Source organism: Pleurodeles waltl, chromosome 7 (genome assembly GCF_031143425.1).
Source record: "Pleurodeles waltl isolate 20211129_DDA chromosome 7, aPleWal1.hap1.20221129, whole genome shotgun sequence".
Classification (NCBI taxonomy): Eukaryota; Metazoa; Chordata; class Amphibia; order Caudata; family Salamandridae; genus Pleurodeles; species Pleurodeles waltl.
In genome coordinates this window covers 581,046,002-581,071,487 of record NC_090446.1, presented here as the reverse complement: position 1 = coordinate 581,071,487, position 25,486 = coordinate 581,046,002, and the positions used below count along the sequence as shown (strand labels likewise).

Below are 25,486 nucleotides of genomic sequence, written 5' to 3'. Positions count from 1 at the left end.
TCAGAGCGCAGCGAGACGCAACTGTGTACAGATATCTCTCAAAACCACAATCAGGATATCCAACCACTAATTTAATTTGTTTCATGAATGCGGACATCAAAAAGAGAACAACATTACACAAGCACCTCAAATGGATAGGAAATATTTACTGAAACAAGCTCTCCAATACTCAGGTGTCTTTCCTTTAACAGTTCAAACTTGGCCAGTGCTAGCCTTCCCTCTAGAAGAATCTCCCAACATGGCTAAACCTCTAGGTTTCTCTTGTGATACACATATTATTCTCAAACATCAGTGGTTTATTTATTAATAATGTTATTTATAAATTGCACAATTCATTTACAGAGTGCCTTGGCTCTTAGACAACCTAGCTGGAATAAAATACCCGCTTCGCTCACTAAGCCCATTTATGAGGAAAAGATAAAGGTTTTTAGTTTTTTGCACAGTTTTTGGAGATTAGTTTCCCAAAGATTACTAAGGTGGTGTGAATTTGAGACAGCTGAATCTATAATGCTGATTAAGCTTCCTCCCCATTTAGACAGATTACCCATGGGGACGCAGACGGTAGGGGTTTGCTGGTGCAAGACATGTATTTCTTAAATTAAGTGTTGTCAACATAAACTCAGATCGCAAAATAAACTACTTATTCCAAGCTCAACATATTTGACATATCAATGGCAGAAATGGTATCTGGATTGGAGTTCCTACCCAAATATACTGTTGCTTTGCTCAAAGCAGTTGCCATTCTAATTCATTAAAATATAAGATCTCCATACACTGGTAATTGAAGGCAAGAACAGTCTTCAACATTGCTGATAAAACTTACAAGACTCTAATTCCACAGAAACATATCCTACCTTCACAGGAATTCTCTACAGAGGGGGCTCTTGCTCTACCAGCAGGAGATACAACCTTGTTGATAATACCACAGCAAATTGATGTGATTCTTAAAGTTGGCTTCTTCCACTTCACTTCCTGGACTAGTAATCAGGAAGGCCTTACTGCCACTGACCAAATAGCGTAACTGTGTGGTCCATGGTTTCCTTGATTTGAGACTGCCTTAGAATTTCACCTGGGAATTATTGTTATGCCCAGGCTTTCAGGCAAGCAAGGATCAAGTTAATAACACTGCTCAAGCCCAAAGTCACACTCTCCAGACTACTGAAGTGGATGTGCTCATAGCACGTGACCAGATACCCAAGGTAAGTTACTAACAATCATGTTTTTCACAAAAAATTGTTCCAGAAATCTTTAGTGGAAGAGGATTCGGCTCTGAAGGCTCATCCCTTTGGAACACTCTCTTAGTGGCCTTTTGCCCCATGGCAGTCTTTAGAACATAAAAGGCTTAAAAACGTATCTCTTCTGCCAAACAAATGGGCTTGCCTTTGCTAAAGATTATCTTCAATCTGCTTGTGGAACATTCCTCTCCCATGTTATCCTTCCTCAAGCATTAGTATTCAAAAGCACATGAAATGAACTGACAACATATCAAAAATGACAAATACCAAACACTGGGAAAATCAAAATCCCAACTAAGCATTTCTCTAGATGCCCCTAAGGTTTCGATCATGCCTTCAGGCTTCAAATGCTGCCCTACCTCTCGCCTAACACACGATTACCTTAAAATCACATCCTCAAATCTCATTTTGCAAATGTCTACTGATATGTTCTCATACTTTAGATTTCATTATGTTTAATTTTTAAATGTCATCTACTCTTATTTGCAACCTACTGGAAGTACTCTACGCAATAAATGTTTGTTGTATGGTATGGGTGGGGCTTCTCTGATCTCACACAGAGTTAAGGGGGGGCTGGAGGAGTACTGTTAAATAATTTATTGCATTTCTCTTTGCTAATACTGTAGAAGCTATAACAGAAAGCATCGTAATTGACATTTCTCTACTGAAGGAAAAAAACCTCAAATAGAAACTAACTAAAAGCTTTGCAACGCTTTGGCATCCCTGGCAGTTGCTCCGATTTATTATTCAAATTGAGAAACAGGGACTAAGGGTTCTGCACAGGTAACAGTAATTGGTAAGATAACTGGAATGATCAAATGGAGAATTCTCTACAACGACACAGGTATGCTTGCCATACTGACCTGTCCGAAGGCACTGACACCCTTGTCTGTTCGCCCACACCGGTGGTAGCTTGCAGTCTGGCGGCTCTCCACCAGACGTGTCTTGCTTAGCGCCTCAAATAGCTTCTCCTCCACTGTGTTACTTGTGTTCTCCTGGCTGGCAAAACCCTGATATCCCCAGCCAAGGTAGGCGATCCTTAGGGCCACATGCCGCCTACCATGGGCACTGAAATCGAAGGGACGCTGCACCCGTTTCTTGCCTTTTGCAGTGGGATGTACAGCCAATTGCTGCTGAAGTTTCTTGAGCTCCCGCTCCAGATCCTCCACCCTGGTCATCAGCCGCTCACGCTCCTCTTCGTCTAAGCTACCTCCAGCCATCACTGGAAGGCTCAGCTCCCCCAAAGGCAAACTCTGTGATGTTGGTGATTAAAGTGCTTATGTAACTGAAATGGAAATGAACAGTGAAAGCAAAAGGTTAAAAAAAGCTTGAAACCATGCTGTCTTTTATTGTAAAGATGGGTCACAGACAGTTCCCCTCGTTCGTTAGCTGCTTTGTAAAATGTCCTTGTAATCCTGTCCTATACACTCTGTTATGACCCTGCTTCTGCTATCATTACTCCCAAAGCCTTCCAGGTTCCCTTTCTAGATCGTTTTCACTGTGCCTCATTTCAACCTCCTCTCCTGCATTGCTCCCTTACTCCTTCTCCAACATCCCTTTCTATTCTTTGCGATCTTGTTCTATCTGAATCCAGGTTGTTCTAAGCCAATCCTCTTCCCTTATGTTATCCCATAAGCCTTCTCTTACAAGGCCTTTATTATCTCCACTGTGCAGCTTCCACCCTTCAGTCGGTCTCTGGATTAGTTGGTTTGTCTCTCACTTAAATCCTTTTTTCATCAACTTCTTCGACCTCCTTCTACCACTGCTCTTTCAACTCTATAGTATTTCTTTATCTCTTGTTCTGTTCCTGCCATACCCTTCTAGTATTCAATCTAAGATTTTGGCTTACTCCTCCCTGAACCTTCACCTATTCTGTTCTTTACTATTTTTGCTTCCCTCTGAGCTTTTACTCCTCTCCTCGTTCTTTCTCAGAGCCCCCTGCCTTTTCCCTACATCAGTGCCTCCTGCCTTCTCTGCCACCTCCACAACTTTAGATTTTGGTTGATCCATTATGCAAATAGTAAATTCTCATCTTACTGGACTCAAAAGCCGTAAAGCACAAGTATAAGATAACAACAACACAAATGTTTCTTTAGAAACTCTGAAGTGGCAGCAGTTATGACTGAGCCTCTTAGTTCACGGTTTCAGCAGCTTAGGGCACTCCCTTTTTGTACGCAGCTCCCTCATTCTGGCATCTTCACTTATGTGTTTTCCTCTCTTCAACAAGCAAACAACACTTGAATCTTTCTCATTCTCTATCATCATTACACACCTACAATCTAGGGTATGTGATTGACTTGTTATAATCCAGCATCAGATGGTCTCTATTCTTTCATGCTTAGCTCATCTAAAACAAGTTTATCTACTTCCCTGCCACCTTATCATCTAACCAACCCTATCATTTTTTCCTTTAGAGACTGTCCATTTAGTAGGCAAAAACATTTGGAAGTGCTTCAAACCCACTATGTGACGGCAATCTTTCCTTCCTTCCATAGCTAGGTCCAAATTTCTAAAGACGCTTACAATTAGCCCACACATCATCATTTGAGTCCGACCCAAACTTAACTGTTACAGCAGCCTAATCATGGACCTCCATCTTTACTCTGCCTCCGTAATGAACAAAATACTAAACTTCACCAGCAGACAATACCCAACCTCTCAAGGCATACCGCCTCTTACCATATTGTCACCGGATCGAATGGCTTTCAGCCAAAAAGTGGAACATGTACATATATTGATACTTGTACATATGGCCATCAATATCACTGCCCACAACTAGCTCTCCCAAAACCGACTCATAACCTATGCAACATTAGTCAAAATAGTTTAGCTCCTTTACACCAATGTCTGCCACCTCGAAGTTAAGTTGTCAAGTTACAGGACCCACTCCTCGCTAACTAATTTGCCACTAAACAGTGAGCCATATGATTGAGCCAGGGGTTTGATGCCACACTCACTACATCACAACAAAGTAAGAGTTCAACTCCATTCTCAAAAGCAAGCTTTCCCTTCATTAATACATTGACTGTGTACTGGGTTTTGACCCTGCTCAGCCCCTCACTGTCAAAATGTGCCTTTAAACAAATACTACATACATACTAGGCTCATCTCCTACATGTGGATACCATAATAGCTAACTACCAATCTTACTTATTAACCAGATGTTATAAACAACTTAATTTGTAAGTAAAATGTGGTAGAGGTGAGTGAGCTACTGAAAGCTTGAGCCTAAAGCCTGGTTCTGACTCAGCCGAGATCCTGTTGAAGCCTCAAATACATAACGAGGCGAGCTTTCACGTGGCTTCTTCCTGCCTCCCTCCCTGTATTTAGGAAATGACGTTATGGTTAGAGCTGCTGACTTTGGAACTGGGGAACCAGGTTTGAGACTCAGTGTGGCTCAACATCCTGTGATTCTGGGCAAATCATTTGATCTCCCGTTCCCCACGAACAATTAATGTGGCCTTGTGTGATGTAACTGGTGTTCATGCAAAGTGCTTCAATACCTTCAGGCCAAGTTTGTGCTATGTAAAAACTGAAGAAAAATGCACAGAGGTAAAAACTAAGCCTCAACATAAGGAAAGACAAATAGATGTTTATTTACTGGTTAATTTGTATAAAGTGAAAACAGAAAACCTGGATAAATAGCAGATTCCTATTTTTAACTGTGTGATCGTAGGCAAATGTGTTAGTTCACCAAAACTTTTTTCTTCATTATTGAAATATGTGGGTTCAAAATACCAGTTGTGCAAAACCCAATTGTGTTTCACTTAACAGACTATAATGTTGCCCTGTAACAATCTGGGACACATACAGGGTTTCCATGACAATTGGCTTGCTTGTGGTTCGTGTTTACAAATTATCACTTTTAATAAGTACTTCTCAGTACAGTGCTATAATGTGACAATGTCAAGGCTTCCACGTGTTAAAGAAATACACGTTTTTAAATTCTGAAAATACTTTATCATATTATATTATATTATCCATACCAAACATCCTTAAGGCTCAGCTTCTGCACAAACTCTAAGGACTGAGCCGGACCCTTGGCTCGGCTGCGACTCTGCTCTCCTTGTTAATTTGTTGGCTCGCCCACCTCTACTGTCTGGTCACTGTCACTGCTTACCATCCACAGCCCGGCACTGTTGCTATGTGAATAGCCTTCTAATCTAATATTAGCCACTGTGCTGTGATTTTTGTTGCCATGTGATTTGCTTCTGGTAGAAATTATATTTTGCTCAAATAAATAAACAAAAGCTAAACTTCTCTGTTCAGTGATTCAGCCTCAAAATCAGAGGCCCATACTTTCTATTCTCCAATGAAAGTTAGGCTCCTCGTCTGAAAATCCAGCATGGAGTTCAAGGAGGAAGGTCCTTCATGGGACTGGGTAGTGTGGATACATTGGGAGATCTTTATTTGAAGCATCTAGTATGGATTTCTTGTAACAGACTAGCAGGAGTAGTCTTCGTGTTTCTGAAGTGTTCAGGGTATATCACAAGCTACAGGACTGGATGCAGGACAGAGTTTTCCAAAAGAATGTAACGGGTACTATAATTTGTAAGAAGCCTCTAAGTGCTATTAGGACATGCCCTGTTGCAGGCTTGAACGTGCAAGGGATGCAGCTGGAGGTTGTCATGTACAAGGCGATGCAGAGGATATTTGGTGTAGGAAATAGCTCATCGCTGGACTGAGGCTTATGGCACTGACCGACTATTTGAAAGAAATGACAGAAAAAAGTAATCAAAGGAAAGAATGTGTACACCTGATACATAAGCTAGAACGAGGACAGGGCATAGGAAAGTAGCACCAAAATGATATTGAAGGTATAAGAATAGAATATAAGTAATGAGATAAAGGAAAGTAAAAGGAAAGATTATGGGACAGTATGAAAAATGGGTAAAGGATAGTGATAAATATAAAGCTCTGCGTGAGTTATTACATTTCACTGAAATACGCTCTATAACCTATTACTAAAACCATTCATATAAAGCAAAGATGAACAGAAACACCAGAAAGCAAAGCAGGAAATGCCTAATCTACGAGCCTTTTACGTATCACCTGGAAAGGCCTGCCTCGAAGATGGCTACCTAACGTATTAAATAAAAGGCAATTAAGAAGCAATGTTTGCGTCAGGCTCTCACTCGAGCCATGGCAAGAGCATTCCAAAAAACAATAATAATTTGTTACAGTAAAAAATAAAATACAACAATATTGCTTCTTCTTATGCGGTGCATGTATGAGGTACAAAATTGAATGAGACAAAAGTGTGATGGTTAAGTGAGCTCTCTAAATGTAGTTCCTTAAGTGTGCATTACACAAACTCTATGGAAAGTTGAACGATATATCAAAAGGCCAAAAGAAAAAGAAGAGATGGCTGTACTCTGGTCTGATCTAACAAGTGCACACGGTCCTAAACCACTGGCTAAAAGTTAATGATCCAAATAAGTGAATTGTTGAAGGGGACTGACCCAATTCACACACTGTAACTGGCCAATAGGTGATGCAGACATAATAAAGAGAAGTTAGCGAGAAAGAGGGCAATGAGAGCGCATGCAGAAAAAGAATCAGAAAATATCATGTCTGGACAGAGGACTGTGACATGTAAGGCATGCTTAAATCATGAATGCACAATTAACTAAATGCCTCAAATTTTCAATTGTATATTTTATTGTTATCATCACATCCATGCAGACCCTGAAAAATCTACCCACCCACTTGCTATGGGAAGTCAGATTTTATCAGAGTGATCTATTCCTAGAGCTTACTGGCTCATTCCTGCAAGAGCTTGAACTGGCAAAAACAAAGTGTTCTGTTCATTCAGAAAGTGAATGAACAATAAAGATGCCTTTAAATCTTGGTTTTATCCTGTCGCATTTGCTGTGCATTCAAAGACTGAGGTCAAATGGTAGCTTATGTCTTCTTACAATTTGTTCATTTTATCCTGGAGACTGATGTTTACTTTTCTTTCTCTGACTGTACAGTTGGAGGATTTTGTAAAGTGAATTATCTGACATTCGTACTCAGATAAAGGGAGTGTGAAACAAAAGGATGTGGGATGTCAGGTTTTTTCTTTTCAACACACAACATTTAAATAACTTGTAAATAAACGCAACACCGATTTCAAAGAATATCAGCTGCTAGGAAAGCACTTTTCTGCAATTCTCAAGTGTGATGGAAACAAAGATTTTAATAGGATCAAAACAAATCAGAAGACATGGTGATGTGCAAATTATTATAAATATTTGATGAAACCAGCTGTACACACATTGTACGCTATATAGTTTTATTAGTAAAACTGCATGTTAGTGGGAACGTTTGTGGTCATTTCAATTGGAAATGTGCTGTCTGTAAGTTACACTGTTCAACCACTCATGCTTTAGTAATATATTTATTAAAAGTTAACGTTTTAAAACATGAACTGAGAAACATTCCTGCACCACCCTGATGACAATGCTATCAGTGAACTAAGAGGCAAGTGTGGGGTCACATGTGCCCTATATATGGGTGAGATTCTTATTACATACATAGCAAATGTTTTGTTATTAAAGCAAACATAAGAGTTTTTTTGTAGAGCAGGCATGGTGCTCTCATATATTTGAAGGTGCTCTTGTACTGGCTTTTGACCAAAAAGGCAACTTTGTGAAATAAAATGCTGATCTAGGATCACACAATTTGAGATCAGTTTGGGGGGGGGGGGGATTTCAAGAGCATTACAGTTAGGTCTAGTAGATTATTCAAGCCACTAGACCTTCAGGTCTTGTAACAATTACATGAATTTTCAAGGTCTGCAAAAAAAATATATATAGATTGTTGCTAGTATATTGTATGGTCTTGTTTAATACTTGTGTTACGTTTTCATAGGAAAGGGGATGTGTTAGATCCTGGTGTCTTTAAGGAGGTGTTTTACTACAGAATGTGACTGGTGGAGCACCTGTATACCTGCGCAGGTGATTTGTCGCGCCCTATAAATCCTGTCTGTTTGAACTGATCAGTGGACTATTGATTCGATTCATTCTGATTGAGAGAGAGCAGCGCCTTCATAAATGGAGGCTGCGTCGGCTCTGAGGAAATTACCCGGATTCTGCGTGGGTGGCGTAAGGAGCTAGTATGGCAAAGTGAACAGGAGCCAGTGAGAAAAGCTCCCAAATTCGCCTGCACAGCCCCAGGACCCTCAGCGAGCCCGCCCCCTTCCCCGGCCTACAGAGAACTCTGTATCAGCGGTTTCCGTAGCTCAGCTGGCTGCGGAGGACAGAGAACAGACCAGTGGCGGTCACCCCCATATTCAGGGGAGTACCCCCTTATGGGAACTTCCCTCCCACGATTCTTGGAGAATAGAGACTAGAGGCACACACAGCTGACCATCCTGCGCTCACTGCTCGCACATATATTCTTACAACTGGCTAGCCTGCGAAGCTCTCCAGCAAAATTACCTCACCACTGCTACGCAATGGCAACAATTGAAGAAACCAATGCACACTCTACCGACGCTACAGATGACACAGAATGCACACCGAAATAAAGAGAGGATGCGGCTCGTGCCCAACCTCGCCAGAAAAAACACCCAAGCTTGCCCTTGCACCACACAAAAGCTTTGAGACTGCTAATCGCTTTCAAGCTCTGCAACATATCACAGATTGAGACACTGACCAACTAGGCAACGTGACAAATGAAACAAACAATTCCTTGCCCTACAAAGCGACTGCGGATCTCACCCATCATTTTGAAGAACTTGCCAATTCACAACGATCTTGTGGAACTCTTGGAGGAACACTGCACCTCTACTTTCACGATAAAGCCCCGGCACGACCACGCCAAAATAATGCTAACAACTCCAGAAGATTATAGGAGTTTGACCAATGTACTTACGAAGCAAACGCTTTGAATACCTGTAATGATATGTGAATTTTGACCACTGACTCTACATTGCACTTAGCCTAGCAGTACACCGTCACTTTAGTGACCACCAGTTTCATTTTGCCTATTGACTTTATTTTAGCATTAGCCACTGCCACATTAAAATCTGCAAGTAGTTTTCCACTTTGTACTATGCACATGTTTTTATTCTTTGTGTTTTTTCCCACCAATGGCTTAGCCTGATAAGAATGTACACAGACGGCAGGAAACTGCCTTGTTTTGAATTAGCATCTTGGGATTGTGGCCAAGTCCCGACATGTTATTTTCAAAGCTTGCCTAAAGCAATCAGCATTTTTGAATAAATAAACTTCTGCACTGAGAGGGAGGTTCAAGAATTTTGCTCTCTTGTTTGTTCAAAGTATAAGAGGGCGAGACCAGGTGGACCGGGCACAAAGAGTGTTTGCAGAACTCAGGCACATCCAGGATGCTGGAGTGTGCCATCCTTCCCGTGAGGATAATTGATCTCTCTCTCGATCGATTCTGGGATCTGGAGATTTGATGCTAAATAAGAGGGAGATGAAGCAGTGATGCCCTTTTCTCATGGTGATGCATATTTTTTTACTCATTATTTGCTTTGCATTATAATATAGAAAGTGCTGTCATGCTCAATTTTATCCTTTCCATATATTAATATATCATCTTGAAACACCTTTGCACCATTTATGTTTGAAAGTATTTTGGATAACTCCCTTTGAAAAACTGCAGATGCACTAGCCAATCCAAAAGGCATCCTTTTATACTGGATCATCCCTTATGGTGTAATAAACGCTGTACAATGCTTGGAATCTGGATTCAAATGTATCGAATGCTAGGCATTTGCCAAATTGATGGTTGAAAATAATGTAGCATCACCAATGGATGACATTAATTCCTGTAAATTTGTCAATGGAAAAGCATCTACCCAGATGGCATCATTGAGTGCTCGCAAGTCTACACACAGCCTGAGATCCCCACTTGATTTCAGAGAAACTACAATCGGAGAAACTCAATCAGAGCTTTCAATAGGTTCAATAATATCTTTGTTGCACAAGTTTCACAACAGCTCCTTCAATTTCCCTCTATAATTAAACGGAACATTTCTCAATTTTTGTCTTACAGGAATGGCATTCTCTTTTAACACAATAGTATATTGAAAATTCTTCATACTACCCAATTGATTACTGAAAACTGTTGGAAACATATATTTTTTTTTTTTTTATCAGAGTACAAGTCATTCTGCAATTTACCCACACCAGCGGACTGGCACTAGGGTCTACTTTCAACCCTAATTCACATATATGTGGCCAACCCAAAATCGTCGTCCCACTTTCAGCTATAAGAACCTCTCCAGCACATTTCTTCCCAGCAAACTCAATTTCTGTTTGCATTTTACCCAAAATCGCAATTTTATGACCAGAAGTACTAGAAGGACTAGTTTTAGTGTTTTGCAATTCTCTGCCAGGCCACAACTGACTAAATAGTGTTTTCCCCATTATGGTGTACCATGCACATGAATCCAACATAACTTCCACTTGAAAGCCATCAATACTTAAGCAACACTTGGGTAACTGAAGACTCCTCCCCTTAACATTGCTACTTTGAATACTTCACACCATATTCTGCATACCTTTTCCAAATTCATCATCAACATCCTCCACAACACAACTCACCTTCCTCCCAAAACCTTTACACACTCGTGAAAAATGTCCCTTCTTACATGTACCACATATTTTGCCAATCGCCGGACACCCTGTAAAATTTGTAATATGAGTACTAACACCACACCTAAAACACAGTTTAGCATTGTTAGTCATGCCAAATTTGTTACCCCCACCAGCAAAATAAACTACAACCTTTTTGTTCTCCTTGTAATCCCGGTCACCACTCACAGCACATATAGTACAACCTTAATTTTCTTTCCTCATAATTTGTAAGCAACTCTCTTACCTCAATACTTCTCGCCACTTCCATAGCTGCCTTTAAGGATTTTTCTCCTGATGACCATAGTTTCTCCTGTATTTTTTTTAGATTTGGTCTTCATTAATTATTGATCTCTTAAAACCTGGTCATACGTCATGTAAGCAAAAGCACAAGTAACCGCGAGGCCTCTTAACACCGCCATATACTGGTCAATAGATTCATCATCTTTCTGTTCCCTGGAATAAAACGTATACCTTTCCATGACCACATTAATCTTCCTGCCATCCCTCTCCTGTAATTGTTTTAAGGCACATTTGTACACATCCTTTTCATTAGCATTATCCGTAGGTAGCAAATTTTTTAATTCCCTCAATCCAATAGCCCTCAAACGATGTTTAAGCAATGACAAATGTATTTCTGGCGAACATTCACCCTCTTCCAAAACATCTACATATGCTTCAAATAAATCCAACAATAATTCACACTGAACAGGAGGATCCCCTGGTTCATTTAAGAAAAAGAGTGGGGGTTGAATACTAGACATTTTGCACACTCATGCATCAAACTAATTTTAAGGTAAATAACAACTGGAAGAAAAAAATAAATATATATGAAGGAAGAAAAAAAAAAAAAGAAAAACACACCACGATACAAAATTAAAAATTTTCCTCAAATTCCAGTAGTTATCAGCAACATGGTGTGCTAATCACCGTGAAGATTATGATTGTCTTAATAAATATGCAATCCACTGTAGTTGCTCATCAAAACGGTGTTCCAATCACCATCAAAGGACATTTATAAATGTTGAAACCACACGACAGGCATAACGGTGTGCCTATTACCGTGTAGTCGATCATCAAAACAGTGTTCCAATTACCATCAAAGGACAGTTATAAATGTTGGAACCACTCGACAGGCATAAAGGTGTGCCTATCACCGTGTAAATAGTTCTGAAGCGCACAAAGCTTCCCAACTAGTTAAAATGGCAGCTGCACATAGCGTAAGGTGCTTTCCAGAGGAATTTGGGCACACTCCTACCCATAATTTCACACACCTTAAAGTATACTACACAGCCATCAGCGCATATAAAGAAAACTTCAATTAATCCCTGAAATGCCTTACGGAGATCACAGAACAAACAAAACGGACCACCTGCGACATCAGCTTCAATCAAGTGCAACGTAACCCCTCCAGAACTTGCCAAATACGAAATGGACGACCACTGACCTAAATCTCGCCGACACTGTTCCTGTCCGCCTCGTCACCATTGTACAGATGAAGATACCGTAGCGAAAAGTATACTCCTTTATTCCAAATAACGTGGTTCATAAAAGGAGCAAATGCCGTCACAAGATGCACAGGCAAACCGTCCCCAGCAACCTCCCAACTGCCCGCCCCTCAACATTCCATTACCACAGAATTCCACCTTAACATTATGTCATCCATCTAATCACCACAGGTCATCGGGAATGGTAGGTTAGAGCTTGAGGAAGATATGATCTGTGAGATAAACTGGGAATATCCTAGAATTAGATTAATTAAAAACGCCACAGGATGTCGGTCTGAAGAAAGGGTAGTCAAAGTTTTTTTTAAATCACGATCATCTGTTGGTAGGTTCAAAACCTGATGAAAGCTCGAGGCTCTCTAAATAAGCAAGTGGAGAGGATAGCCTGCACCCGCTTCTCCAACCAACTGGTTAAAGGTGTATTAGGTCGAAACACCATCAACACTCCAATCGGTTGGACAGTTAGTTGCAAGCATTTCTACTGGTATGAATAGTTGTTTTTGGATGCAAAATCTGTGGTGCTTGTGAGTTGTTAAATATAGTTGTGGACGTATTAAAAAAAAAAAAACCTGTAGGAACTCTGTATACATCCCTCAATGAAACATATCAGGTACATGGAGAAACGAAAACTCCCACAAAGTAAATATCCAGTTTGAGGCATATGTGTACGGGTTTCGCTTTTTCTATGAGTCTGTGCTGGCAGTTTTATATGCAGGCCCAGAAAATACTTTATACGGTTGTGAAATGCATTGCCAGCTGTTTTCCAAAACTGTGTGGTCATTAAAAGAATCACTTCACACTGTCACTATGCCGTGAAAAGCTTAACCTGGAAGGCTATTTACCTTTTAGTGCCCATGTTTCACTGCACATTATAACCAGGTCATGTACAATAGAGGCAGAAATTGGATTAACAATTGTATCTGTCTGCCTACTGCTAAAAACCTGTGTAACAGTGCAAGTCATCAATGGTGACCAACCTTATATTCTATTTGCTGACCAAATACATGACCTCTTAGGTCTAAGACATGGCCTTTCCAAGCCCTGTTTGCCTCTTAATTAGTTCTCATTTTGGTATTTCTAGAACAAGTGGATTTACAATCCAATCCAGACCCACTACTTTACCATTTTTTGTTGTCTCGCTAAATTGTTTAGCCTCCATTGACTCATTTTGTACATCAGCCCTGAAAAAGGTTAAACCTCAGTAGAAAATGTTGTATGAAAATCTCTCTGAGTCTCACCCTTCCCTCTTAAATGACAAGGCTGGAGGGATCCTACTCACTTCAATAAGGTCTTTTATTTTGCTAGTATGTGTGTACACACATGGCTGAACCTTTGGTCAATTTGTTCCACAGGTCTGTTTCGGTCAAGTGGCTTGTAACTGTCTAGGTTCATGTTTCAGATTTTGGTGGTGAATTGATCTGCAACGTCATTGCATAATTCCCAGGATGAAGAAATGGCTCTGGTAACTGCACTTGGGTCACATAATTTATTAATTACTTTGAGATGTCATTTGTGGCTGGGATGAGGAGGAAATACCATTGGTGCTGTGTATCTTTTTTAGACACTGTGTTGCACTTCTATAGGTCTGAGTTGTCTTCTGAGTTTTCCTTTGTCCTGTTTCTGTCCTAATAGTCAATGTTGTTCTTTTTAGCTTAACGTGTGATCATGAACCATCAGGACTGTCTGTTTCTTTGTAAAAGCAGCAAAGATTCCAAAAAGTGACAATTGTGTCAGTGCCTCAATTAAGCCAGCAGTGTAGATAGATGATGAAGTTTGCAGGTGAGCTAGGTTCCACAGGGTTCGAACGGAAACTCTTAGACGTTTGCTGGGACCTAAAAATCTCCATGTTTCCATTGTGAAATATTTTTAGATATGGATATTTGTTTGAGAGTAGGCGATTGATTTTTCTCCCCTTTCCTACCCACTTAGGATAGAGGAGGGGAGGCTCTGTAGGTGCTTGGTCGTGGACAGGAGGAAGCAGTAGGTGCTTAGGTAACATATCAAGTCCTTGCTCTGGCTAACAATGGCTGGTGAGGGTTTGTTGGTAGTGTGGAGAGTAGGAAGAGGTGCGTATGAGAAATGTTTCTGGGTCTAAGGTATCAGGCATGTGTGTTGTTGTCATCCCTTGAATGCTTTTAGATGCCAGGTCTTGAGCATCTTTTGCGTTCTTCTGTTGTGGTTGTTAATAGAGTGTGTTTGACGTGTGTGTGTCATTTCTATGGTGATCTTTGATCTATTAGGGTTTTGTTGGGAATTAGGTGGCCAAAGTTGCTTGAAGGGGTAAAAATAGCTGTAAGGGTCTGTTCGAGAGGAATGTAGAGCAACAACATGTGGGACCTAAAGTATGGGAAAATGGATGGACCTATTAGAGGAGATGAGGGGCATAGTCTGCATGATTACGCACTTCGGAATGTGAGCTGTGTGGGCGAAAATTGGTGTGGAGTTTGATATGGGACCTATGTAAGAGTAGGATGTTGGAGGGGGTTGTGCGTCCAGTGGATGTCATGGAGGAAAGGTTTTTTTGGCTTGGGAAGTGTGGAGTTCAAGGGTATTGTTAGTCATTTGCAACCTAACATGTGCTGCCTCTGCTGATGGCTATTGGAAACGCATGAAGTGTAGAATTTGTGCTTATATGGACATGTGTTGCGTGGAGTGGTGGTCTGGGTTGTTTGCCGTTCTTATTATTCATGCTTGCAATATACAGCCAGTGTCTGGTATATCTCTAGGGTTTGAAGGTCATCTTGTTGCTTGAGTGTTGACAGATCTAGTCTCACTGTGCTGTATGCCAATGCTTTTTTCGGGATTCCTGCAAATCGGTTTCTTGCAGAACTGTCTTCCTGTCTGTCAGCAACTATTCTGCTACCTTACACTTTAGTGCATCACTTAATGAAGTGCTGGCAGTGCTTCTCAACGCTTTATGCCAGATAGTGTCTATTTTGCCTTTGGAAGTGCTTCCCTCACGTATGCTGTAGTTTGTAGGCCGTTCCTAATTGAAATCTTATTGTCTTCACACCCACAGAGGCTAAATGATTTTCAAATTGAAATATAGTTTTGTGCGCACATTGCACCAATAGACCAAGATCCCATAATTTAGTGGTGATCCACGTGTTAGCCCTTCAAAAGTGTCCCTGTTCTGATAGACAATACATCCACTTCTCTGTCCAGAGCTTTATAAAAATGACTTGTCTTTTCCATAGGTCATTTAAAAAATTAAAACCCGACATGCCCAGAGCTGTAAACAAAAAAGTAAGTAGCTGTTTGAGGTCCGTATTAAAGAGCAATTTAAGATTGTAAATTTATGTTTTTGGTTTATTATTGCAAGGTTAAATTCATGAAACAACCGATTAGATTTTTAATATGTATTATTCTCAAACTCTGATGTAATTTCAATGTTTTCATTTGTTTGAAACCATAATGAAGCGATTTTATTTGTGATCTTTCAGAATGTGCAAGAGAAGATTTATGTAGCAACCCCAGAAATGGATGAGTATGGTACAGTTCTGAAATTTTCAGTCACTGCAGGGCCTGGTATTCCAGTGAAAAGACTGACCTATTTGGGTGGGATTCGGCATGACATTCAAGCCAACGTCACTGTTTCCTATAAGTCAAAAGTAATGCAGAAAACCACCTTTGAGAACAGTCCAGTGTTCAATCCTGATATTGTTTCCAAGATTAAACAGGAGTAGGAATTGGGTTCCATTGAAACCAGCGACCTGTGACATTCAGCGGACAGAGAACATACCAACTATGTCTCAAGAAGTAAGGGAGGTCACACCTTCCCATGTTCATAGTGTTTACTGCTTAAAACTCACTAGAGTCCTGTATTCCTATGACTGCTATGTTTTTCATTGCATGATGTTTCTCTCTGCTTATAGCAGCTTTTTTTCGCGTGTACCTGCATATTCTCTACTCCCTTCACTTTTCCCATGTTCTGTCTTTATCGTACCTATTTCAGTATTTCTCCTCTCGTTGTGACTGGTTTATTTTTCCTACTATCACAGTCCTCACCCCAGTATTGTTCCTATCACAGGGTTTGCATTGGCTCCTAATTCTGGGATGGTGCCTGGATTCTCTTATTAGTTTTTTTTTTTTTGTCTTGCAATTTTTTACAATGTAAAAACATTGGCAGTGTTTGTTTCTGTGATATGTGGCAATGGTTCCAACCCTCATTGATACAAAGACAGAGGGCCTCATTATGACCCTGGCAGTCACCAGACAGCCAGGGTCACAGTCGTGGTCGGACTGCCGCCAAAGTAGTGGTCTGACCGCGACATTACGACTGTGGCGAAAGCGCCACGGTTGGACCGCCAGGTTGCTGCCACTTGATTGCCTGGCGGGCTCAGCGGTTGTAATCCACCAGGGCAGCGCTGCTTGCAGTGCTGCCCTGGGGATTACGAGGCCCCTTTCTGCCAGCCTTTGCATGGCGGTAGCCCCGCCATGCAAAGGGTGGCGGAAAGGGGTGGCCCCTGCATTGCCCATGCACTTGGCGTGGGCAGTGCAGGGCCCCCATGGACAGCCCTGTCGCGCTTTCCACTGCCTGAATTACGGGCAGTAGAAAGCGCAACGGGTGCTGCTGCACCCACCGCACCGCCACATTGGCGCCGGCTTGATCACGGGCCGGTGTCCATGTTATGGCCCTGCTGTGAACTACTAATACGGCCAGCGGTGTTCTGGCCACACAGGCTGCCTGATGGCAGTACGAGTTTGGCGGGCGGCAGAAATTCGTAAGGAGGGACATAGTGTCAGATGTTCACCCAGGTGTAGGGCTTTAAGGAAGGCAAAGAGAATGCAAATGTGAGTCGGTTATGGACTGCCAAAACCAGGCTGCTTTGCCCGAGTGGGGAGAACTTAAGTTCACTGGCAGGACCAATCTGAAACAGGTCCTCCTGTACATTAGTCCTACAGTGGGAGCCAGCAAAGAAGCTGTTGTTCCAAAACTAGATACAGGAAGTCCATTCTCGAGGAAAATGGTGCAGAGTAGATCTAGAAGATAATATTTCAATGTAAGAGCCAACATACAACACAGAATAGCCCTGCATATATCTCTTTACAAAAATCACTTGAAAAGTGTGCATATATGCTTATTTAAAGGCTATGTGTTAATGGAATTTTGCTGATGTTTGTGTTACATAAGAAGCCAACTCTAAAAATACCTTGACATCCATTACATATTAATCCTTTCTGAAAGTAAAGTTAAGCAACTTGAGCTAGTAAAGCAGCAGCTTTACCAAGCTGAAAATGTGACACCACTTATTTTAATGAGACAACAACTCTGCTGTTCCACAATGCCCTTTCTAACATTTTATCTCTCTGTTTTATTTTTCCGATTCTTGTGAGTAGGATCATAGAGTACTACGGTATTCCCATATAACTTGTTTCTAGTAGCAATTTAATTATCATCTTTATGTTCACTCAGTTATTCACTGCTTTATTTTTTTACAAAATGGATACTTTTCTTTCTTTTATGTACTTTTTTGAGAATTTTCCACCTAAAGGTTTTGGTAGGCGCCATTCATGCATTTGGGAAAAATCGACAAAGGACCCAAACTCTTTCAAACCTACTTCTAAAGAAAACAAACGAAGCATAAAGACCAGATTCAGTCTTGTTGTTTTCCACGTACATGCTGTTAAAAGACACTGTGTCTTTCGCGGACCCTCAGAAACCACAATGTTCCCTTATTCCTCACTGCTCTGAAAAATAGACCTGTGAGATAACCCACTATAACACTGGCAAATAACCAATCCCTTCCACACACTCCGCGCTACAGACAGTTGATGGTCTCAATCACCCATTGAAAAGTGAGGATGAAGAAGTCCTTGCACAGTTGTCAGTTGCCTTGATGCCATGTTAACAATCACAGACACAAGGGTACCTCTCAGCTACCCAGTATTTTCTTTTTCTTTTTGTGGTCTAATATTACACACCCCTCATTAATGGGTGAGCACCTCAGACGTCTATTAACTTAATGTGCAGATCTTAGTAGCCACTTTGACATTATGATATGTATGCATACTTGTGTAACAGTAGGGGAGGCATCGAGATTTGAACAATGTAATTTGTACTAAAAGAACAGATTCATTGGTTGATTATAGTTATCAACCATCTTCAGTTTTTGGCTATATTCTGTATCCAAAATTGTGAACTCAATAATCACATTTGCTGTGGAGCTGAATTGTTACACCTATACTGGTTTAGTACTACAGAACCAAAAGCTGAATTAGTTTCTTAAATACTGTAATAAATGTATAATTCAGTATAACTGAGTTTTGCATTGCAACATGTCTACAGACTGCATCTGTAGGCACTTCCTGGGTGGAATATATATATATATATATATATATATATATATATATAGGACATCTGTAGAGCTGGTTTCCACGTCAACAGTTTTTGTTTTGGACCTTCATTAAGCTGTCAAGTGATTTGGAAAAACACTGCAACTTTTTGTATACTGCTCCCAAAGCAGTATAAGTTAATAACTACGGATTTTTCTGACCTTCAATCTACATTCCAGTTATTAGCAGTAAACACTGCTTTCTCTTATTATTTTAATTTGTGGAAAGATAGTTGATTGATTGTTATCTTTAAGCCATTCACAAAAAGTGTGTTATTCAGCCACGAAATGTCACGCTTCCACTGGGGCTGATTTAGAGGAAGCTTCTATGTGATAGTTTGGATTTTCCTTCAACAATCAACGAAAAACTGTGAAATAATAATTTTTGTATGTTGAAGGAAACTAAACATCTATTTTTGTGCTTCATTCAATCCACCATGTACCATTTAATGTTATTTTAGATTTGTATTTCACTTTGTAAATGTGTGATGTTTATAACTGCTGATTCTTTATGAAAAAGATATTTTTCTAAATAAAAACCTATTGGCCTGGAGTTAAGTCTTTGAGTGTGTGTTCCTCATTTGCCTGTGTGTGTACAACAAATGCTTAACACTATCCTCTGATAAGTCTACTGCTTGACCACACTACCACAAAATAAGAGCATTAGTATTGCCTAATTTTGCCACTATCAACCTCTAAGGGGAACCCTTGGACTCTGTGCACACTAGCTCTCACTTTGAGATAGTATCTACAGAGCCAACTTCCTACAAGCCCGTTTTCCTTAAAGGAAAATTATATGCGTTAAACAAGAAACATTTAAAGTTTTCTTTTAATTTTTTAAGAGTAGGCAGTGGTCTGTGGAATAACTGCCTACTCTTAAAAAAATATTTTTACAAACATTCAGAAAGAGGAAGAAGTACCTTGGGGACCCCTCCCCATTCGTGAGTAGGTTACCACCTACTTGAAGTAAGAGGTAAAATGCAAATGTTCTGCAACCGCTTTTTGGTTGCAAAACATTCTTACATACCGCTGTGATTCGGTATTAGGTAGGGACGGCCTAAACACGCCCCTTCCTAATACCGAATTTGTTTGTACGAAGAAGAAAAACCACGGACATCGCAGATTCATGGAGATTTCAATTTATTCCTCTGTGGTGTCTCAGGAAACACATCAACTGACCAAGTAAGACACAATGGGCATGATGTCAAAAGGCCAATACAATTCTCATATTCTGAAAAACAACAGCCGACACGTGTTTCGTCAGAATTGACTTTTTCAAGGCTCCAACTTATGGAAGTATCAAGTTGTATTATTAAGCTCCAATTGCCAATGATGTTTTCGAAGTAACATGGCATGAACTACGAAAGTATCCGAAGACCATAATAAGTCTTAGTGTAAAGCGGAAAATGTTTGGTCAATCTGTTAACGATGTCGCATCTGCAGTAACGTCACTGAATCACAATTTGGAATTTATTCATACCAAAATAGATTTTTCCAGCTGCAAAAGGCCAGATTCTGTGAATTGGGCCGTTTGCGACCGGAAAATTGCATATGTCTGGCCCTGAGTCCTTCACCCATTTACTGTGCTGCTGCCCAGTGCTCTTGCATTCTAGACACATCTTGCTAAAATACCTTTCCCAAGCATATGGGATTAAAACTTGTAATGAGGCATGGAACCTTGTGTTTACCGATGCAGAGCTCACCGAGCTGGCCAAACTTGGCAAGTACATCAGCACCATACAAGCACACTTGAAAAAGGTGAACAAGGTCTGACAGTTTGCACACGGAAAGAATAACCCTGGAAATGATCTGCCACCGACACAACGTGGCACAGCCACAGAAGTACTGTTCACACACCAAGCCATTTTTTGGGCAGTCAAACAACGTGCAGCCCCTTCCGAAAACACTGTAACATCTATAGATTGGCAAGGGCATCAAGAAGTGAGCAAAATGTCCAGGCAGGGGCATACTCCTCTACTAAACTACCAGACTACATCGATCATTTGCCCCTACCGCATACAATCTTTAGTAGACATTCTTTCTTTTGCACTTTACTCTTTGTCACTAGCACTTTACTAGCCATATGCACTTTACAGTATTTAAGTTTAGCATCTTATTTACGATTAAGCACTTAACAGCCCCCTATGTTTGAACTCCTCTGTGACCTATTTTAGATCACAGCATAAACGGATGTTTTTATACTGTTTAAAAGTATTTGCTTATTCATGATCAAAATGTACATTTACTTACCTGTGATCACATAATAAACTTTAACTACATGGTATGATTTTGCTTGTCTGTGGGCGAAATAAGTCCAAGGATGCTGATAATGTGTTAGGTGGGGCTCAAGCCTTTCACCCTACCTTATCGCACCATTCCCTGAGTTATCACAATGACCGTGACAAGTGCCACGCACTTTAAGTTATACTAACGCATTTCAGTGCTAGTCCCTGCAACACCTTACCGAAATGCATTTGTCACGCAACTGGAGCTCCTCTCAGCCTTTGTTATTGCTAGAGGTGCTTCAAAGTGTGCGGAAAAATAGACAGAAAGATTCTGCTGACGGGTGCCCAGCCAGAGCCAAGGTTCGTTTACAGGTCAGGTTGCCACGGAGACAGATGCCAGTGTCTTGCCATCCCAAAGCTCAGACTCTCATCGCCGCCCGCGTGGAAAAGTGAAAGTAAAGGCAGGAAAGAGGAAACACCTTCTTCGTAATCCACGGTTTCTTCGCAGTTCAGCTCAACTTTGTAAACTGCCAGCTCCTGAGATCCAACAAGAAAGGGCAAGTTAGGTATGCCTGCTTGATGTACTCCACCTTCACCATTTCTGTCCCCTGTCTCACTCGCGTTCTCAGCACCTTTTCTGTCATTTCTCTCCTATGCTTCCTGTCTTTTTCATTCTTGTCCACCGTGCTCTTTACCGTGTCACTTCTGCCCACGTGGCTTTCTCAGCTCTGTCCCGGATATACCTGTGACCACCTTGATTTATGCCTCCTCTTCTCTCCCTGTGCTTTCTGTTCTTGTCGTTCTTATCCCCCTGTGTGCTCAAGTGAAGTGTGCTGCACTTAGAGTGTCACACATATGCAGTAAAATGCCACACAACATCACGCTGAAAAATGAAAACTTCTCGCGTAGGCATATTGAAAACTTGATTGATATGCACACGGCCTCACCTCTTTTCCTGGTGCCCCCTTTATCTGTCGTCCCTCTTCCACGCTTCTTCTCCGCTCGCAATTTCTGGGCCAGTCTCTATGCTCCGGAAGCCTCAGGTTGCGCCTCTTCGCGGCCGCCAGGGCCTCTCCGGTTCCTACGGCCCAAAAGAGCTCGTGCGGCTCCTCTGATGGGTGCCGCCATCTTCCATTAACCCCTGACCTTCTGCACAGTAAAAGAGGGCGCCACAGCCATCTTGTATTGGGAACGATCTCTATTCAACAGGCTTTCTGCTAGAACTCCGTTACCGTTAAAAGGAGATAAAAGCCCCCTTACCTCAGGTTGTCAGTCATTTTCATTTGGGTCAATTCTCGTTCTGTTCAAACCGATGGAAACTGCAAGTAAGTGGACCTACTCACCGGTAAGTGGCCATTTTGGGTCTGGAAGCGGATTTAGCGAAATGCACCATAGCAGATAAAATGCCAGCCCAGTAGCTATGCATGTGGGTCCCCGCTGCAGCGTGGGAAGCTTGGGTAAGAATTACAAAAACAAAGTAAAAGACTTGTAGAAAAGGTTAAAGTAAACGGACATTTGGACGCCAAACTGCTTGTGTAAGAAGCAGCCGAATCATAGGATTTCGTGGAGCAGGCAGCAAGAGCTGTTAGTATGGGTTTAAACTACCCTTTTGTCAACGCTTATATGACTGTTTTTTTTTAACGTTTGAGTAATTTTTGTCTTTTTAGTTAATAATAGTAATAGGTGGGAACGTCTGGTTCACAAAAATATATGTATTCATCAACAGAGGTGCTAAGGTTAACATTAGCTCCGCTCGCTTGTAAATTTGAAAGAATCAAACATTTTCTACAATTCGTGAACAATAATTTTACATTTTATGTCGGAACCGAAGCCTTGATTATGCTTCAAACTCTCTGTACTTTCTCAGAGCAGCCATACAAATAAGAAACACACATTTGCAATGCAATTGGTATCGCATTTGCTTCAGCTAGAGCTATTGGCGTTGTAAATTCCTAACTGGACTTTTTTTGCCACATCAATTAAAAATGAAAAGTAAAACATTAGTTGACATAAGCAACAGATTCAAAGTGCCATGACTGGCATGCGTGCGAAGGAGAGACACCAAAGGAAAAAGAAGTTCGTTCAAAGTCAAACATATCTGCATTCGTGCAATTATCCATGTAACAGGGTCAGTCTGCAAGGAGGTAACAAAACCTCCCAAGGAGGGACAAACGTAAAGCATTTGTCAATGATAACAAACGATTTTTGAAAGGCAAGCACACAAACGAGTGAAAGTGATGGGTGTGCGGTGGGCGTGGTGAAAAGCCCAGAATACTTATAACAGGTTAAAGCGCTTGTGCACTCAACCTAAAAATAACAAAACTCCCATGAACATTGTAGTGTTGTGAGACTATATACGCTAGGATGATTGCGGTTTCAGGCACACTCATCAAAGGAGTTAAGTAACTTGCTGAACGGTGTTAAGGTGTGGATATTAATGGTTATAGTGTAATCAGAGTGCAGTGTGCGATCATATGCTGAGGAATAAAGACATCAATTATAGAGCCCTGGGTGAGGCGTGCACTTTTACATGCTCCCAGGCTGGGCAGGATGCAGAAAAAAACATGTTGTGCCACATCACATGACAGTATCTACCAGTAATATTGTCCACAACAATATATAATGTGACATCATCCTCCGTTAGTCCTCTTTCTTTGCTACTCACAACAGCTTCAGATAAGTACCTTTCTTCACCTCTAGTGTTGGAAAATTACGTGTTTAACTCTAAAAGCTTGCTCACTTTTAGCAGTTATTGATTATTTCTTATCCCGTTTAGCACTCCATTCACAGAACTCTCGTAGTCCTGCGATTGGGGAGGGACTGGACTTCATGCACGCTATCAAGTCAGCAGTGGGCCGGCAAAGGATCTGGGACGAGACGTGCAAAGGATTTTTCTGGTCACAAACGGCCTAGTTTGCAGAATGCTTTTTGGTGTAGCAAGCCCTATTTGAGATTCAGTAACTTGTTACTGAATCACAAATTGAGTTTGCGATTCGGTTTTACAAAGGGACATATTTAGGGCGGTCGCAAAACATAAGCATTTTACCTCCTACTTCGAGTAGGTGGTAACCCATTCGCAAATGGGAAAGGGCCCCCAATTGACCCTTCCCCCTTTCTGAATGTTTGTTAAAACATTTTTAACAGCTTTTTGCCAAACTGACCATGCTCCTGTGTCTTTATATAATGCAAAATGGTATCAGATGTACATGATTTCTATCTAACAAGTAGGTTGTTTACCCAGAAGGAGTGGTTTACTATTTCCAGTAGCACAAAAACCAACACATAGTTGATTTGTACCCTGCGTCTCCGGATTCATCCAAATATATTTTTGGTGGGCTGTTTGCAAGAGTATGAGAGTGTGTCTCATGAGTTATGGCTCAGTTTTAAAATAGTTGTTAATTGCGGTCTCCTCTCCTACTATGGGTAGGTGGGTGAGATGGGTGATGCAAGAGGCAGGCTTTGACATTTCCATGTTTGGTGCTCATTCGACCAGGATTGCAATGTCCTCTAAAGCCTACATCTTAATAGTTACATTGGAAGATATCTTACAACTGGCAGATTGGTCTTCTGATTTCATGTTTAACAGATTGTGTTTCAAGGCAGTTTCTCAATTGGGTTTTGTGGTGGTAAGTAAGCTTTCAGCAAGTATAGTTGAGCACCCGGGTCTAACATAGAATGAAAAAAGGCCTAGCTAGTGTGAAGGAAAATTTCAGTTCTATTAAGGACACAGAGGTGAAGATTATTCCACGCTTATTCTTTGCAGAGTCACACCTTATTTGGAAAAAGGATTATGATCTGCGTCAGCATAAGTTTTTATCAGTCTAATAAGATTGTGTCAACTTTGGTTCAACAGCTATAATTAAGATTATGAGCACTGTATACAGGACGTTGCCATGTGTTGACAGAAGTTAACCTGTTTTTTGTTTTTTCAGCTATCGAGTAGAAACAATGAAGTTCCAAAAGTCCTTAAGGAAGAGCTTCTGATGCTACCTTTCTCACAAGGAAAGAGAACAAATGGAGGATGACAGTGCACAACATATACTTTTACAGACAATATTATTGGTCGATATGGTCAAGTGTTGTGGCATAACATGATGTTCATGGGAGTTGTATTTTTTTTGTTATATCTGCTGTGTGAAAATTTACGAGAGTTTAAAGCATAATCTTCACATCCGTTTCCATAATAGAACTGAAATTTTCCTTCACGCTACATAGAATAAATAATTTCCTATTAATGACACAGAGGTGACGACTTTGCATTCTCTTTCCTTTTATCAAATAGCAGCCTTATTGGAACAGTGAACACAAAGAACTAGGAAGCCCAAAATTATTAGAGGAAAAAAAACTATCACTGTCAAGATTACATCTTATCCCATCTTGGCCACTACAGCACTTTTTTTGTTGTTTCAAGGGTATTTTTGTGTAGCTAATACATCTTTCATTCTTGCTTCTGATCTGAGGCTGAAGAGAAAGAACACATTCCCAAAATGCTCAATTGTGTCATTCAAATAATGAGTGGAAAAATTATCAGTAAACTAACATGTAACATAGACTTAAAATCACAAAAATAGTTCTAATAAATCACAGGGTGGGAAAATA

The 25,486-nt window shown here is 40.8% G+C and overlaps 1 protein-coding gene and 1 long non-coding RNA gene across 3 annotated transcripts in view; one reads left to right on the top strand and one right to left on the bottom strand.

The window, feature by feature from the left end:
- The window catches only part of LOC138304401 (tRNA pseudouridine(38/39) synthase-like), a 27,103-nt gene extending 5,047 nt beyond the window's left edge, over positions 1 to 22,056 (bottom strand). The window contains exons 1-2 of one of the 2 annotated variants that reach the window (XM_069244410.1): positions 21,835 to 22,056; positions 2,099 to 2,520 (exon numbers count right to left, since the gene is read on the bottom strand). In XM_069244410.1, the coding sequence (XP_069100511.1) occupies positions 2,099 to 2,455 (357 nt within the window). In that variant the 5' untranslated portion in view covers positions 2,456 to 2,520; positions 21,835 to 22,056. Of the gene's footprint in view, positions 1 to 2,098; positions 2,521 to 21,126; positions 21,259 to 21,834 lie in introns of those variants that run through there. The other variant, XM_069244411.1, reaches the window with a different exon arrangement.
- LOC138304402 (uncharacterized) lies at positions 21,327 to 25,486 on the top strand. Its single transcript, XR_011205564.1, has 2 exons — positions 21,327 to 21,453; positions 24,820 to 25,486. It is a non-coding gene; the product is annotated as an uncharacterized lncRNA (long non-coding RNA).